The 16,377-nt window shown below is 39.7% G+C and overlaps 1 protein-coding gene across 1 annotated transcript in view; it reads right to left on the bottom strand.

The window, feature by feature from the left end:
- Positions 1-10,716: 10,716 nt before the first annotated feature.
- The window catches only part of LEO1 (Leo1, Paf1/RNA polymerase II complex component, homolog (S. cerevisiae)), a gene marked incomplete at its 5' end in the record, with an annotated part of 9,285 nt that continues 3,624 nt past the window's right edge, over positions 10,717-16,377 (bottom strand). The window contains 7 exons of the mRNA XM_009082951.1: positions 10,717-10,978; positions 13,244-13,341; positions 13,609-13,795; positions 14,093-14,228; positions 14,921-15,055; positions 15,342-15,436; positions 15,778-15,862. Of these exons, the coding sequence (XP_009081199.1) occupies positions 10,874-10,978; positions 13,244-13,341; positions 13,609-13,795; positions 14,093-14,228; positions 14,921-15,055; positions 15,342-15,436; positions 15,778-15,862 (841 nt within the window). The remainder of the gene's footprint in view (positions 10,979-13,243; positions 13,342-13,608; positions 13,796-14,092; positions 14,229-14,920; positions 15,056-15,341; positions 15,437-15,777; positions 15,863-16,377) is intronic.

Here is a 16,377-nt window from a genome sequence, read left to right as displayed (position 1 = left end):
TTGGTACTTTATACATCTCAGCAAACATTTTCCTGCTCTCTAAACCTTTAAGCAAACTCTTTATAGGGTTTGTAAAGTACTTTCCCATCTAACACCAGCTCCTGTGGCCATGCCACACCATGGCCCTAAGCTTACAACCCAAACTTCAGAGAAGCTTCACACTCAGGCTAAACCCCACCACTGTTCACACCACACACTCAGAGGACCCTTCCCAAAAACTGACCATCTGGGAGCAGAATAAAATTGCACCTTGTCTGTAAAACACTTGACAGACAGTAATGGATGCAACAGCCAAACATTGTTACATGCAGCTCTGCCTTGCAAGAGCAGGAACACATGGGGAGAGCTCAGCTGTGGAGATGGAACAATAAACAAGTGAGTAATAGGGGAAGACACACACGTGTTGGGCCTGCACAGGCTGATGGGGCACGAGGAGGCTCCTGCAGAAGCAGAGAGCTCTGTCAGGGTTAGTCTTACACTGCATTCATGGAGCTGGTGGTCACTGCTTGGCTGGTGCCATACAAAGGCACAGGAGCCATGTGTGTGTGGATATATGTGCAGTGTTTCATGATTTGCTGCTGAATCCAAATATATTTCAGCCTACAGCACATTGGTTTGTATTCTTACATGGTTTTTTTCTTTTTAATGTAAGTTTTTCAGTTTATTTTACAGCCTTCTTTGTTACCACTTTTAAAACACATATATTTATACGGTTTAGAAAGAACCATCTGGAATCACAATTTGAAAAACACATCCTTCTGGCAGACAACTTGGGTACTTCTGAGTAATTAGTGTGTGTTTATAGAAAGCCAGGGCATGCCTGGTTTTTTTTTTATTTGTGAGCCCATTCTTCATTAATTGCATTTCCCAAAGAGTGAGGAATAACACTCTGCCTCTCGAACTCAGCTGCAGAAACCCCTGTGCATGAGGCCAAGACATAACACACTACAAAAGGCTGTGACTCATCCCTTCATTCCCTCCCACACCTCCTGTACACCTCCTTTGCACCATCCCAAACGGCTCAGCCCCAAGGCAGGTGGCTTCCCATGGATGGGCAGCTGCAGATTTAAACAGCCCCAGCTCCATTCAACAAAGCCCCTCTGCTAGATTAAACACCTGCTAAAATTTTGCCATTTCCCTGCTTCCAAACCAAGGAGATTTCCCCCCTCTATTTAATTTCAGATCTCCTTTTGTTTTAAAGCTTTTCAGGTTTTTTGGAACACCTCTACAACCTGATGTAAGAAACACCTAAAAGCTATACCCCTTCAAAAAGCCAATTTACCTTAAATCTCTAATAACTTTGGAAAGCTGTATACTCTTTTAAAATTTTAGTGTCTCAGCCTGCTGAAAAAAAATGTGTTTACTCAGAGTTCAGCCCCATACCATGCAATAAATCAGTCTCAAACCACTCCCAGAGATCCCCAGCTCAAATGTGACACCTTCTTACCTGTGTCAAAAAGCTTGAGCCCTCATTTCTAGATCCCTGGCAATAGAGCTGATCTGCCAATGCACCTTGGATGATGTTGTGTAACAACAAAAACCTGTTTAGCCTAGGAAGGTCTGAAGAGATTTAATAACAAATTGTGAAAGGGAGGCATAAGGAAAACAAGCCCAGGGATAAAGATAGGCTCAAAAGGAGTTTATGAACCTTGCCTCAAAATACTTTCTTCCTCTAAAAAAGCTTTCTTCCAGCTTATCTGGGAATTGTTTATTCTTTTCAGCCAAGGTTACATCAGATGCAAACTACTGACATATCAGTGCTACATATAAAACTATGAACTGTCCCAGGTGTCTAGGTCAGCACTCTCAACCTTTTCCAGTTTGCAGCCTCAATTCTTCACAGTAGTATAAGCTCTTCTGCATATGTTGTAGCAGCCTGTTCCCCCCCGGCCAGCTCTCCTTAGTTATGTGGTGTGGATCCCTTGCAAGTAAGTTCAGAGACAGAAATCAGGTTTAAAAATGCTGCTGTACACAGCTGTATGACTTATGCAGAGGTGCAAATATTTCTGAGGAACATGCTGCAAACACAGTGCATTGCATGTTCATATAATTCCCATGATGTAAATCCAGAACTGCCTTTAACAAATGTCATTGTCACATGTATTAAGGACATTTAAATGACTTGAAAAAGCTGAGATAATCCTGCTTACTCAAAAACTTTGCTGGCTAACTGAAAGGAAAGCTGTCCTAAAAAAAACCAGGAGCAGAGGTAGTAAATAACTAAGGGAAACAGCAACCCTGAAGACCAATGAAGTGCCAAATTACAACATGACTCAAGTCTTCAAACTGGCAGTGCAGCATTCATAGATCTATTTTCCCCAGTATCTCATCACATCGTGCTATGGCAGGACTAAATCTTAAGACAGACACCACATACATGGTGCTGCCTGCTACATGCCAGCAGCTACTCCAGGTTTAGTGTTTGAGAAAGTCTGAGAGCCAAAATAATCCTATTTAGTTCTGAGAGATCAAACAGGATTTGTAAAAGGGTAACATATCCACAGATTAGTGAAATGTTCTCAGTTTAAATGTGGTCACTTTGCAGTCATGCTCAGAAAGTAATTTTCATCTGGAGATATAAAGTTTTTGACCATATCCAGAGACATTAGAATTACATGGAAAATGCACATTCATATGTATGAGTATATATGAAAGAAACTGGGAGTGGTATTCATAAAACACCAATCCCTCCTTATCTACCCCTCATGTGAATTTTGACTCACTGATTCAGCCACACATTCTCCCACAGCATACAAAATAAAGGCAAAGAGAACACATCAGAAGAACACAATACCTCTGCCAGCACAGAAAAGCCCATCAATGTTCTCTAGCAATCAACTTTTCTAAACAAGGTTGTCTGCAGGAGAAAGAACTTCAGGATACTATCAAAATGCCAGTTGTTTAGACAGATGAAGTCCATGCTGATATTATCTACAATTAATTCATAATGAATCTAAAGTGATGCCCTGATGCAAGTGTCTCACACTCAGCACAGCCACAGAGGGATGTCCTCATCACAGCCTACAACTGCCTCGAGGGGGGTAGTGTGGGAGAGGTGCTGAGCTCTCTCTGGTGACCAGAGGCAGGACATGAGGAAATGGAGTAAAGCTGCATCAGGGGAAGCTCAGATTGGAAATTAGGAAAAGGTTCTTCATCCAGAGGGTGGTTGATCACTGGAACAGGTTCCCCAGGGAAGTGGTCACAACAGCAAACCTGACAGAGTTCAGTAAGCAATGCTTTTAGACCTATGGTTTAGTTTTAAGTAATTCTGCAAGGAGCAGAGAGTTGGACTTGACAATCCCTATGAGTCCCTCTCAGCTTGAGATAGTTTGTGATTCTGTATGCCAAACCATACCTGCAATTACCTGTTCTGAAGAGTTTCCCAGAGCTCCTTGTTGACAAGGTCCTTAACAAGAGCTCAGGTATGAAACTTCCAAGTCTTTGTTCTTAATTCTTTGTGCTCTGCCACCACTACAAAAATAGCAGTATCAATCACTCAGCTCACAACAGAAAAGCCTTCACCCAAGGCAACTGTGGATGAACTGCTTCCAAAAGAAAATGTGGTCCCCTTAGATCATGGAAACACACAGCTCGGTGGACTGAGCTGAGTGTTTGCAGCATCAAACTGCCAACATGACCCAAGGGGCAGTAAGGGACCCTTCAGAAGGAGCTTTGTACCAGACTGTATTCCAAAAGCAAAAAAAAAAAGCAGCTACCTGCAGTGGAGATCCTGGGAAAGCATTACTTAAATGGTTACAGCAGACACAAACCTAATTATCAACCAGACAAGCACCATAAATAACCTAAATAGATGCAGAGATGTTATTTCTGTGATAAGATCAGGGGCAGTTAGACCTGCAGAAAACTCTGGAGCTCATTCAGCCAGTACAGGACAACTCCTGCTATCTTTGAATATTCATTCCCCTGCCCCATAATTTTTTCATCTCATTGGAATTGAGGATATTTAAAATCAGACATGGATGTTTTAATACCCATCAAACACTTTTTATTAACAGCAGCATCCTAACCAGCATGTCTGTGGAGTAAGGGCAGCCAGATCAAGTCAGCTGGTTGCCAAGATAAAAATCAATATATTCCCTATGTATTCCCACTGTACACGACTAAACATGACTGCAAGAGAAGAAAGTGCTCTAGAGTTTAGCTGAAGATATAATCCCACAATGGAATACTTTGAGTCAGTGGACAGCAATGCCTGTAGGGTGCTGTGCTCAGCTGGGATTCTCTTCCCTGACCTGAAGGTCACCCAAGCTCACAGAATGACCTGGTGCCAGAGCTCCTGCCCTGTGACATTCCTGGGCTGACAGGCCCTATTCAAACTGCCCTATGGCAGCTGTATTGCTGCTTCCTTGGCTTCTTTGGCAAATTTCTGGGAAGGTGTCAGTGCAGACCTGAAATGAAGACTGACAGTGGCCAGGCACAGCCTGTAACTGCAACGCTTCACTGGGTGCTGAAATGAAAACCGCTTTGTCCTGACAACTTTAGAGAACATCTAGTAATCAGTTCCTGTATTTTCCACTGGAGATACTTGTCTTTTTATTCCCAAGCAGGCTTCATTTGCACATCCCACTTAGGAAAAAGAAAACTGATTTTCTCAGGGAATCTGATTCCCCTCTTACCTGAAACAAGTATTTTGTTTTGATAGCAATGTCTGGTCAGGCAGTGACATGTCAGGGCTGAGCTAGTGTTGTCACAACCTGAATCTTTTACCAGTCTACCATAAATACTCACTGGGGACTAGGACAGGTGTTACACACCCTCATTAGATGAACAGATGGATTATTTTTTTCTTAAGACAGCTTTCACATCCTAGGCTGAGTGCCTACAGTTCACTGGGTTAAGGATCCTGTGTGTTTGTTCTGGAAGTTGACTGTTTGATCTCTACCACACTTCAGCTTGGTTTGGCTATCTGTCACCACAAGCACAAACAGTTCTAGAAGTGTCAGCCCTCCTTAAAAATCACAGGCCTGTCAAGTCAACTTCCTGACTTGAAGGCTGTTCCCCTCTAGATTTCCATTCATTGACACATACAGACCATGCAATGTACACCTTAGAAATGTTAGGCCATTTATACATAACTGTTACAGAACTTCCATACTTTCCTGAAACTATAATTTGAAAGTTTAGCCTTCATCAATTTAGCTCTTTTTAAAATACAGGAGGTTGCTACAGGATTAAATGTCTTCATTGTAGGCCTCACAAAAGTTTGATCTGTATCCTGTATTTCCTCACTAAGCTGATCTAAATGGAGTTTGTGCCAATGTAAGAGCATCTCCTGGTCATTTTCAAAAGACTGATTTAAGAATTCAAACATATCTGGGCCAGTATTTACAGTTCTGTGAAACCATGAGCTTTTTACTTTAGCAAAATCTGTCTGCCTGCAATAATGCACTGGTGTAAGTTCCAAGAAGGAAAGAGGAATACCATCTACATCCCAAGGCAATTCACAGAACTGTTGGGAATAACAAACATTCTTAGTCAGTAAACTAACACTCCCCTATTTCTGTCCATGTTATTTCAGCCTCTTGTTGCATCACCAGACATGAAGCTGTCACCAATGCTTCTCAAAATGACAGGAGATACTTTACATTTTTTCCAAAGGAAGAATATTCTCATTTCCTTTCCTAATCACCAGAAAAAAACTGTACCAAGAAAAACAACACAGATAATTTAATCCAAAAGGCAAATTACTGATCTGACATATATGGTGTAGCAAGATGGGTAGGAAAAAGGGGTAAAATGTTGTGTTAGTGTTAATATAAAATGAGGTATTCTCTAAGAAAAAAAAAAAAAGTCATGAAAAACTTATCCTTACCTAAAGAAGAGTCTAAAATAGCAGTTTCCATTAAGCCAACACAGATTAACTTGCTTGCAAGAAAGGAGAAACCCCCTAACATTATCAAGTATGAATCTGGAAATGCATAAGCTGCCCAGGATCAATTCTCAATTGCACAACTGTGATTTGGTCTTTGAGCTTTTTCCAGTTATTTTTTTGAGATGGAAAAACAGGAGAAGAGAAAAAACCCAAAACCCAAATAACCAACCAAAACATATTTTATCCACAATATTTTGATACTTCCTTATCTTCTGTAGGATATACTCCTCCATTCACAAATACAGCATAGTCCATGCAGCAGTTTATGTTAAGCTGAAAACGAAGACTAGGAGATTGCAAGCTCATGCAGTTTAAATGCAGTTCCCTTGTTCTACACCAGCAAGCAAAGCTCAAAGCTGCAGGCAGCAAACACAAGGATTGCACCAGCAATTGCAGGATTCTAGAGCCCAAAATTACACCCCCAAAAACCAAACACACGAACTAAATACAAGTGTGCTAAACACCTGAATGGAAGGGCTGGTACTGCTGTTCCCAAAACCCTAATGTTTAATTCCTTTACATATTGAAAAGGATAGTGATCCTCCAGTATGCATATAAATTTTCCAAAAATGGATTTATCATAAGAATGAATCTTATTGTAAGAACCTGTCCTGGACAGAATGTGTATCATACATCTTTACACATGATGGAAAACAAAAAAAAAAAAGAAAGACCCTGGAAAACTGCTAAATTGTCAGGCTAAGATTAGGACCTCACTCACTTCCACAAGTCTATGCTGAAGTGATGTATCTTGCAAAGAACAAAACAGAGATAGGACAAGGTATTATCTGACACAGCCAAGGATGTAAGAAGAGTGGGTATGTTCATCAATACTTGCAGTATTTTGTAAAATTTTATGTATCTTTAATGTACAATAAATAAAGGACACAACATGGAGATGATCCCATGACTAACAATAACTGCGTGAATGCTGCTGCTTCCCAGAAAATTTCAGCATGACCCAGAGACATGAAGTTATCCTTGTTGGTAAATTGGCTCTATCACATCTCATTTCTTCTAGACTAGCCTTAATGGAAATAGTCTCCAGACTAAAACAAAAAACACTTTCTGAAGTTAAGCTTCTACTTCAATAACTGATTTCTTCTAAATATCAGCCCAGCAAACTAAGACTTACAGACCTTTAAAGAGTAAGAATACCCTTTTAAAAACAATCACCAAATCCCTCACGAAGCCAAGACTTGTCAAGTAACTTTTTTCTAAGTAAAAAGCTTTTGTGTCAGAGAATCATTTCAGCTTGATTTCACTTAATTTTAGTTATTTTCTTCACTACTAAGCTTATATAATTCCTCAGAATGCCCAGGAGTTTCAAAGCAACTGAAGATACAACTAGTAATCAATACCAGTTTGCAGCTTTTCTGCAAGACTTCCATGTACAGACACATATTAAAAAACCCAACCAGCTCAAGTCAAAGGCATCTCTAGGCAACAGGAGGTATTAGCTGCATTGCCCTCCAACAAGCACTTCCAAGTCAAGTCACAGGCAAGTTCCTGAGTGTTAAAACAGCCTAAGTTTCCCAAAGGTAATACATCATCATACTTAGAACAAAAATTAATAGAATATTTATCAGAAACAAATATTCTTCTCAATCATTCCCATGTAACAATCTATGTTCAACAAAAGCCAGAGCTCAATGATCAGCCTAATGCTGTGGACCAAAAGCACTGCAGAATGGGCTGACACTGAGGACCCCTGTGCCTACTGGCTGAGAAATGGGGCCTACTGGCCCCACGACTTGATAGGAAAGTCACCACCTCATGTTTAACACGTTCCTCAGGCTGCAGCTCCGTGAGGAGCTAAAACTCAGTGCCTTACACAGGAGCTGTCCTGCTCCACCACTGCTTCCCCTTGTAGCATCTGGCAATGGGCCAGTTCAGGCAGCCACAGCAGTAGAAACTACTCACTTCTTCTGTATGGTCTGGGTAAGTTTTCAAAACAAAACCAAGTCAATGTTTACCTTTGCCAAAGAGATCCCTTCCCTGATTTTCCCCAAGTCACAACCACATGACCTGACTGCACAGGCTGTGATGCTCACACAGCACTAAGGCACTTCTGCAGCTGTGCCTGGCAGAGAGCATGAGAACTCAGCAGAAAAGGAACCTCCTCGTAGTTTATCAAGTTGGCTCACTTAGCAGGGCTAATTGACACCAAACCTGCTGCTGGAAGAGCAAAGGACTGCATGAAGAGCTGCTCCTTCCAGTGGGCAATGCCAGTCCATCAGGGTGCTGCAACATGAAATCCATGCCAAACTGCACAGCTAGGATGGAGAAAAATGCTACCAGGTACCAGAAAGAAAACTCCAGATCAACAACTGGAAACCAGGATACAGTTGGAGGATATAATTGAAACAACACAACTATAGGGCCAAGAACAGCTTTCAGTGACTTTTTAAAGAGAATATATCCTCCATCCTGCCACTAGCCAGAACATCTAGTGCTCACATAGCTTAATATCAGCTCTTCAAAGAAATCTGCCATTGTTGGAAGCTGTTCAATTCCTGCACTTTCTGGAAGAAATATTTTGATCAGTCAGTACAGAAGTAAACACAGTTCAGTCCATATTCTCTTTCTTTTAGCTTATTATGTTTAATTTGATAAAAGAAACAATTCCAAGTAATTCTTTTATACTTGGAGGGTGGGAAAGGGATAGCAAAAACTGTCTTTGAGTTACATAAAACTATACATTAGACCCACAACTGAGAAAATCCCGGGGAAAAGGCAAAGTTCATTTGAGTGACTTTAATTACAAGATGATTGTTAAACTAATTTAAGCTGAGAAAACACTTTCTAGAAGTCCACATTTAAATAAGACTTTAAAAGAGCAATTTACAAAAGACGACAGTGTAAAAAATTACTTCTTTTCATCTTTGTAATCCACAAAAAGCCTCATTTTTGGAAGCTAAAGTGGACCACTTACTTAGCAAAGGCTTAGTCAGCACCAAACTTATGAAAGTGATTAAAACATTTGCACTCTTAGGAGTGTAGTAAAAATCAAAATAGCCAACATTTTCATTAAACTGACATAAAAGCAAACACATTACCAGTGAATGGTGCTGTGTTTCCATATGCCAAATTTGTTGTTTAAGAGGTATCTGAGAGGCTTTTATGTGAAAGTACAGCATGTTCCCATCCATAGAGAATGAGTCCCTTCCTAACCAGCTGGCTTCTTCCTGAGGAGGTTACAAATGGAGAGCAGGTAACCACTTGTAAAGAACCAGTCTCCCAGCAGAGGTCTGAACTAAGAAGATTACAGGGTCAAAATTCCAGCAGATGGAGAAAGGTTTTATCTGCACATTAAAGAGGCACAGGAACTCTTAGATAACAATTTAATTATAGAAAAAAAAAAAAAAGAACAGTTTCTCAGGCACTCAGACTTTCAAGTTGAAATTTTTCACTTTGTTTTCTTACTTGCAAATGTCTACACTGCAGTCAGCTGCTCAGCAGAATACATTAATGCCAGCAGAGCACTGTCCTGTAGGCAGAATGCTTCCTGTACCTTCCAGGCAGGAGAAATGGAGGTAGAGTATTGTGACAAATGACTACCCTAATTAAAGATGACAAAACCAGGATGTCCAGTTGAAAGCTGTAAGTAAATGAACTGGGGAATGTCACGAGCAAAACGCTCACCATGAGGCACTTCCAACCTTCTGTTTTATGAAACAGCAGAATTCAGCTGGGCAGGAGAGAGATGGGTAACAGTCCTTCAATAACTAGCAGCTACTTTATTTGAGCTTATGTAACACAAATCCACATAATAAGCTTTGCACAGCATCAGTCAATGGTTTTGCTTAGAGAGGCCTTTGGCTCCTTCCATTCTCTCAACTTCAAGTCACATCCAAGCTCTGCAGGACTGTGTGAGAAGTCAGTCAAAAAAGCAATACAGAGAACATAAGAATGCTCTCTCACCAATGACAGAAACTACAAACGAGATATTTCATCTTGGAAACCAAGTCTGGAAAAGTTCAGGTATTTCTTCCAGCCTTTCCCCACTTCACAACTCGTACTGCATCATCAAATAAGGTGTTTAAAATTAGTCAAAAGCAGCAATAGTTCTATCCAGAACATTCTCCTCCAGTGACTTCCCAGCTAAACAAATCCATTTATAAAATCAACCAGAAACAACAGGAAATAGCACCATGAGTATATGAGATTCCAAGACTCTATTATCAGGTTGTATTTTTGTGCTGTGCACCTTGTAAAGGAGACTTTCATCTCTGCTGGCACAAATTTCTTAACTTTGCTGAAAGAAGTGTTTTTACTCTGACATTTATATCACTAACATGTGCCAATTACTATTACTGTTATTATTATTGCTATTAATGCTCAGGCAAGATGTGGATTTTCATTCTGGGCTTCCATGCATGAAAAGTAAATGTCTTATGTGATCAGTTAACTGTTCTAACTTCACAGTTTACTCAAATGTGGCAAGAAATATTTTTAGTCACCAAACTGTACCAGCACAGTAATGTACTGTCCACAATAAACAAGAAATTGGGAATATCTAGGGAAAAACCAACCTTTGTACCACTGTATGTTCTTCCAACTCTTCCACACAGACAGCAAGTTAAATCACCATACCCTTTGTCAGGCCAACTTGCCATTTAAGCATTCTACAGAGATTAGCATGGCTTCTCCTAATGAACTCAGCAAAAATTACTGACTAGTTCACTTGGATAACCAGATCCTACAATTCACAACACTTAAATGTGCTGTGCAAGATAAAAACCAGCACTGTGATGATCCCTGGGGCAACATCTGCTGCAGTAAGAAAAAAAATATCTTAAAAAGTAAAAGGAAGTCAAAAAACTTTATTCACACCAGAAATGCAGACTTTGGGATTTTCCTTTATCAAAATAACCCTGTTGGTTACTTACATCTTTGCTGTAAGAGAACTGTACAATATATATATATAAATATATATAAAAGACAACAAAAAAAATCAACTTTTGTGCTTCCTTAATATTAATCATCATCTTCTTCCTCTTCATCACTGATCACATATTTCTTATGCTTCTTACTTGCTTTGTCATCATCCTCTGCTTTTCTCTTTCCAGAAGGTTCACCTTCCTAAAGACAAAAAGGACAAAAATAAACCACTAGATTTCAAGTTAAAATAATAAAAAACCTCAGAAGAACAATAAGACCTCAAGGTCTTTCTTGTAAGAAAGAAAAAGAAAATCATGAGAAACCACTGGTACTCAGAATCAACACCAGCTTACGGTCCAACAAGTGTAATGGTTTAGGAAGCTTCAAAGAGCTGCTCAAAGGAACTCAAATCACTGAGTTAATTACCTGTTTGCAACTAATACCATAATGGCTTTCATAGGCTGATAGTCAATTTTTAGTCCCTAAATACAGAGTGAACAGGTCGATTTTTTTACTCCATGTACATTTACACTAGTTCAGTTTGAATCATCCTTGCAAACATTTAAAATCACTAATTGTTCATGTAAAACTCATCAACTGTGACATGAAGAACAAGTGGTAACTCAATTATTGTTTAAAAATAAGAGAATCTTAAAAAATACTCTCAGGTCTAAGTAACCTCATCCCTTTTTCCATTTGTTGGTTTTACAAGTGGGTTTTTTGTTTTGTTTTGTCTTTAAAGCAACTTGCTGGGATTTTAAGAAGGAGCAAAGATTTGAGTTTCAGAACCATAATTAAAGTAGCAGAACTTTAATGAATAATAATTTATCCAAAACCATTTAATTCTATATTAATGTATTCAGTTAGTACCATGAGAATCTCAGTTAGGAAGGAATTTTAAGCACGGAAAACAGAAATTAGAAGGGGTGGGAATCTCAATGAGAGCTTCTTCCTGAGAACAAGCATTCTCTTGTAATCTAGCTGGGCTATTGTTCAATGAGTCATCTTCCTGTTCAGCAGAACATCCCCATTAACTACAGCAACAGTGAAACTACTTTTGCTGCGTGGTGATAAAGTCTATTAGTAACAGACGTTCTCAGTAATGGCAACAAACTGTTATCAGGACAAAGATTTGCGCTGTGCTGTTGACTGACAGCACACAAAAGCAAGTCTGTGGACAAGGAAGTCAGTGTTCCACGTATGACAAACCCCATATCTCCTCTGTGGCCGCTGAGAGAAAGTCTTCATGCACCACGAGGTTCTCTGCAATACTGCAGCACCACTCCATGGCCCTGACAGGAATATTACCTTCGAGCCATGTCATTTTAAAATGGAGGCTATTGTTCCTCGAGCAGCACAGAAATGCTGTTGACTAGACCTTTTCTTCTCAGAGAATGGAACTGCAGAGTCCTGACATTGCTCGATCATGAACGAACGCCCAGTAGTGTCTCACAAATAAACAATCCAATTTCTACTAACAAACACTCACAGAGCTCACACAATTACTGTTTTGTCTACATGACTCACTACAGCTCTCGCCTGGACTATGGTCATATTTCCTGAAATACTAAATTTTCCTAATGACTAATAAAAAGCCAGAATCTACATATTTAGAAAAAAAAACCACTAATTTTTACTTGTGCTTCATATTACTCTGCCTGTTAGTACAAATACTCAGCTGTCAGTATAAGGGGAGTGTCAGAGCAGCAATAACAAGCACTCAGACTGCAGCAAACCCCCAAGAGGTTGGGAAGTGAGGGATCCCTCCCGGGGAATTTACAGGAAGCACAGTATAGAAATGGAAATGAGAGCAAGCTACTCCTTGTGTAACACTGCAGTGCTGTATCAGCAGGGACTTTACTTGAACTAAACCTCCAGACATGATACACACAGACTCATTTGGTAATACCCAGCAGTGATAAATTACAAACAAACAAAACAATTCTAGGTGAGGAAACAGCACCACTGCTGTAGCTAAACAGTTAACTAGCTCATGGCCTAATATCTCAGATGATACTTGGGTGATGGATAATGTCTGTTCAGCAACAGCCATTAACTCTTTTTAAGTCTTCTGTTTAAAAAGAGCAGAAATACTATGTGAAAACACTTCTGCTATGTCTGTAATATACAGGAGAGGACCATGTAGCTTAGACAACACTGCACTAGGATTCCAATATTAAGTGTTCTTGCATAATTTTGGTAATTTTACATAACTCTGCATAATTTTTTCCATCTTTAAATCAGCAATAACAATAGTGACCTCCTTTGGGAATCACTCAGGTCTGTGAACTAATGCAGTGTGTAAGAAATTGGTGATTAATTACCGTGGAAAGTGTGCCAAGTCAAACAATACATTCATCATGGCATAAATGAATCTACAAAAGTCTCAGCTTTAAAAACTAGATTTAGTGCAGGAAATGTTCCTCATTAAAAATAAGCAGCTTAAGAACAAAGGCCTTTTCTTACCTCATCACTATTAAGTTTCTTCGCCTTGAGTAGTCTTTGGGTTTTATCCTCATCTGAGCCTTCATCACTGTCAGAAGAGTAGATTCTAGCACGTTCCTCTATGGAGAAAAATAGAAAGACAAATATTTACCTTTATCTGAAATTGGAGAGGAAGAGAGAACATGAAAAATAATTCCTTGCATATGATCCCACAAAACGCTGGCAGCAACGCAGAGTAAACAAAATAAACTTAAACCGAACTGAATTCATGTCTCCTTGCACATCAAACCAACTGGTAAAATATTACCCTACCAGAACCCTCCCGTGAAACTCATCTCTCTGAATCACACAGGCTCTACTCATGTGCTGTTAAGGTTTATTATTACCTCTGATGCCACCCTTGTATCTGTTTTTGATGGCTGCTAGACTGATGGCATCATCTCCCTCATCCTCCTCATCGTAGCGATCGGGTTCCAGGTAACTGGCACTCAGGCCGCGCTGGTGCTGCTTCTCGCGCATCCTCCGCTGCTGCGACTCTCTGCGGATGGAAGCTCTTAATCTCTCCTCTTCTTTCTGTCCACAGAAGCAATAAATTATGACTGGGGGGTAAAAAAAACCAAGACCAAGCATCTCAAGTGCACCTTGTATTCTGCCACAGCTTTTGAAATCATTTCACAGCACTGTTAAGATGGTAAATATTCTCGTTGGTTTGTCATCTCTAGAGTTACACAAACCACACCCATGGCTAGCGACTCTTGTCTAAAACTCCGAAACATACTGTTTTTCATAAATCATAGAATGTTCAGCTATATTAGAGCTGTGATTTTTTTAGATTAAGTCAGCAGACAGGAGAGTTCCATGCCACAATACCTTAATCATTTCTGTGCGCTGAGACTCTGGATCACGACCTGCCATGGGCAAAATCCGAATTTTCTGGGTCTTTGAACATCTATCTGCCAGAGACAGAGTCATCTTCCTGTGAGTGGCACTGTCTGTGGAGTGTGGCCTGGTGAAACATTGCTATGGGTTAGACACTTCTTTAAGGAACATATCCATTTGCAAAGGACAATGGTAGGGCATTCTCAACATTTCAAAGGTTCATCTGCACAAAAGTAAAAGCATCATCCCTTTTCAATAAGGATTTATTAGATGCACTGGAACAGCTACTGGAGACATCATGTAAACCACCAGACATCAACCTCTCCCAGTAAACCACCAGTCCAGCCATTACCAGTTGGACTCAATGGTCTCTGAGGTCTTGTCTAACCTTAACAATTCTACAATCCTATGACCTGTGGTCCCTTACCAGCCTAAACTTCCATCCTCACACTTCACACCAGTATCTCAAGAAGCAGTTGCCATCTTGATAGCAACTGTGCATCAGACAAAGGTTACTTTCAGGGAATATTATTTTTTTGATTCAGATGAGGACTTGCACTTAAAAATGCAAATTAGAACATATATTAAAAAACCTTACAAGTAGCCTACATATTGCAGTGAATGGCACATTCACTTTTCCAATCAGGACACCTAATGCAGGACAAATCTCACTGAAACACTGACTTTGGAAATAGCACATTGTTATTGAACAGCTGAACTCTGAAGGTTTACAAAATGGTATCTCTAATCTTTAAATACCAATCACAACGCTTAATTGCAAAAATACTACCAGCATTTCATATAGAATGGTATGTTTACCTGAAGGTTAACTTGGTCTTGAAAACAGCCTGTCCTTGTAGACCTGTCCCTTGTCTGATGAACAAATGGTTGTGATCTCCCTGTAGCGGTGCCTTGTACACGTCAAAGACCTCATTGCCCAAGTGGAGAGACATGCTTAAAAGAGATTCAGAGATCAGTTACTTGATGAAGCCACCACAGTCTACTTCTTTTTCCTAATTTCTAAGTGCAGAAAGCCTTCGTGTTTACTTTTCATATACAGCCAATAATTATATTTCAATCCAAACTGAGCAGAGCACAAACTTTTCAAAGCACTGAGACTAAAAAAATTTATGCTGTGCAGAACTGACGTCAAAGTTTGTTGACCTTCCAATCTTGCCCGTCATGGCATGTCACTGTAAGAAGAACTGCATTCCTTCAAAAGCATAAAGTCCAAACTAACCTTCCATCTGACCATTTGACTATCCTTGCATTACTTTCTCTGATCTCATTCCCTTCCTCATCCCGTCGCATCCTCCATCGTATTGTGTTTTCTACCTGTGGGGAAAAAACCCAAAACACTTTAACTCACAGTTACATAGTTTATTGTGGTAAAATATACTCTATATAGGTCAAGAACTGCAGTTACAAGGGCTTGATAATTTGTTGCATGATGCAAAGAAATGAAGGTGAAAAGTATCACTTTTATAGGTGAAATGCAGCTGTCAAGCTTCTTAAAGTTGTAACTAAAACAGATCAACTTTCCTCAGTGCTGAACTGTCCCACACTTTCATAATCTGAACCACAAACACAAAACACCATTGCAATGTATCTGAAATAGACTTTGAAGAAATGTGGCTAGATGGGTGTAACAGAGAAAAGGAAAATCAACATTATACCTTGAGTTTTAACCTAGTTCTACCCTCTTCATCAAGCATCTCCTCATCTTCAAATTCATCTTCATAATACTGGGGATCAAAAGGTCTGCAATAAATTTTATAATACATTCTTTATTCTTCTAAAAAAATAATCCAGAATATTCTAGAATTGTGCAAAATAACAAGTGCTTGAAAGGTTTAAAGTACACCCTGTCCACAACAGCAGTGTGAGACAGCCCTTCCCACAGCAAGGAAACTCACTGCATCGATTCCCCACCCGGGGGCTGACCCAAGTGTCCTCACTGCCATCCATTACAGCCACTTAACATCAGCACCCTCTAAATGGTTCTAGCTGAAGAAATTTCTGCCTCAGAAAATACTGTTTCTTTAGTATCAGGATGATGAGGTCAGGGGTAAGTCTAGAACAAAATATATACAATATTGTACAGAGAAAATAAAAGACAAAAGTATCTTCTTATAAATGAGGAGGATTGGGGAATTTCCAAGAGCACAATCTTTGTATTTTTATTTTATTTCCATCTCAAAACCAACCAAAGAGAAAGGAAAATGAAATTGATTTTCCTCTCTTCCTTCACAAAACCCAGTGACTGGGAGTGAGTT

This window comes from Acanthisitta chloris, unplaced genomic scaffold (assembly GCF_000695815.1).
Source record: "Acanthisitta chloris isolate BGI_N310 unplaced genomic scaffold, ASM69581v1 scaffold10739, whole genome shotgun sequence".
Taxonomy (NCBI): Eukaryota; Metazoa; Chordata; class Aves; order Passeriformes; family Acanthisittidae; genus Acanthisitta; species Acanthisitta chloris.
The sequence above is the reverse complement of the archived record's forward strand: the minus strand, read 5'-3'. Positions and strand labels throughout refer to the sequence as shown.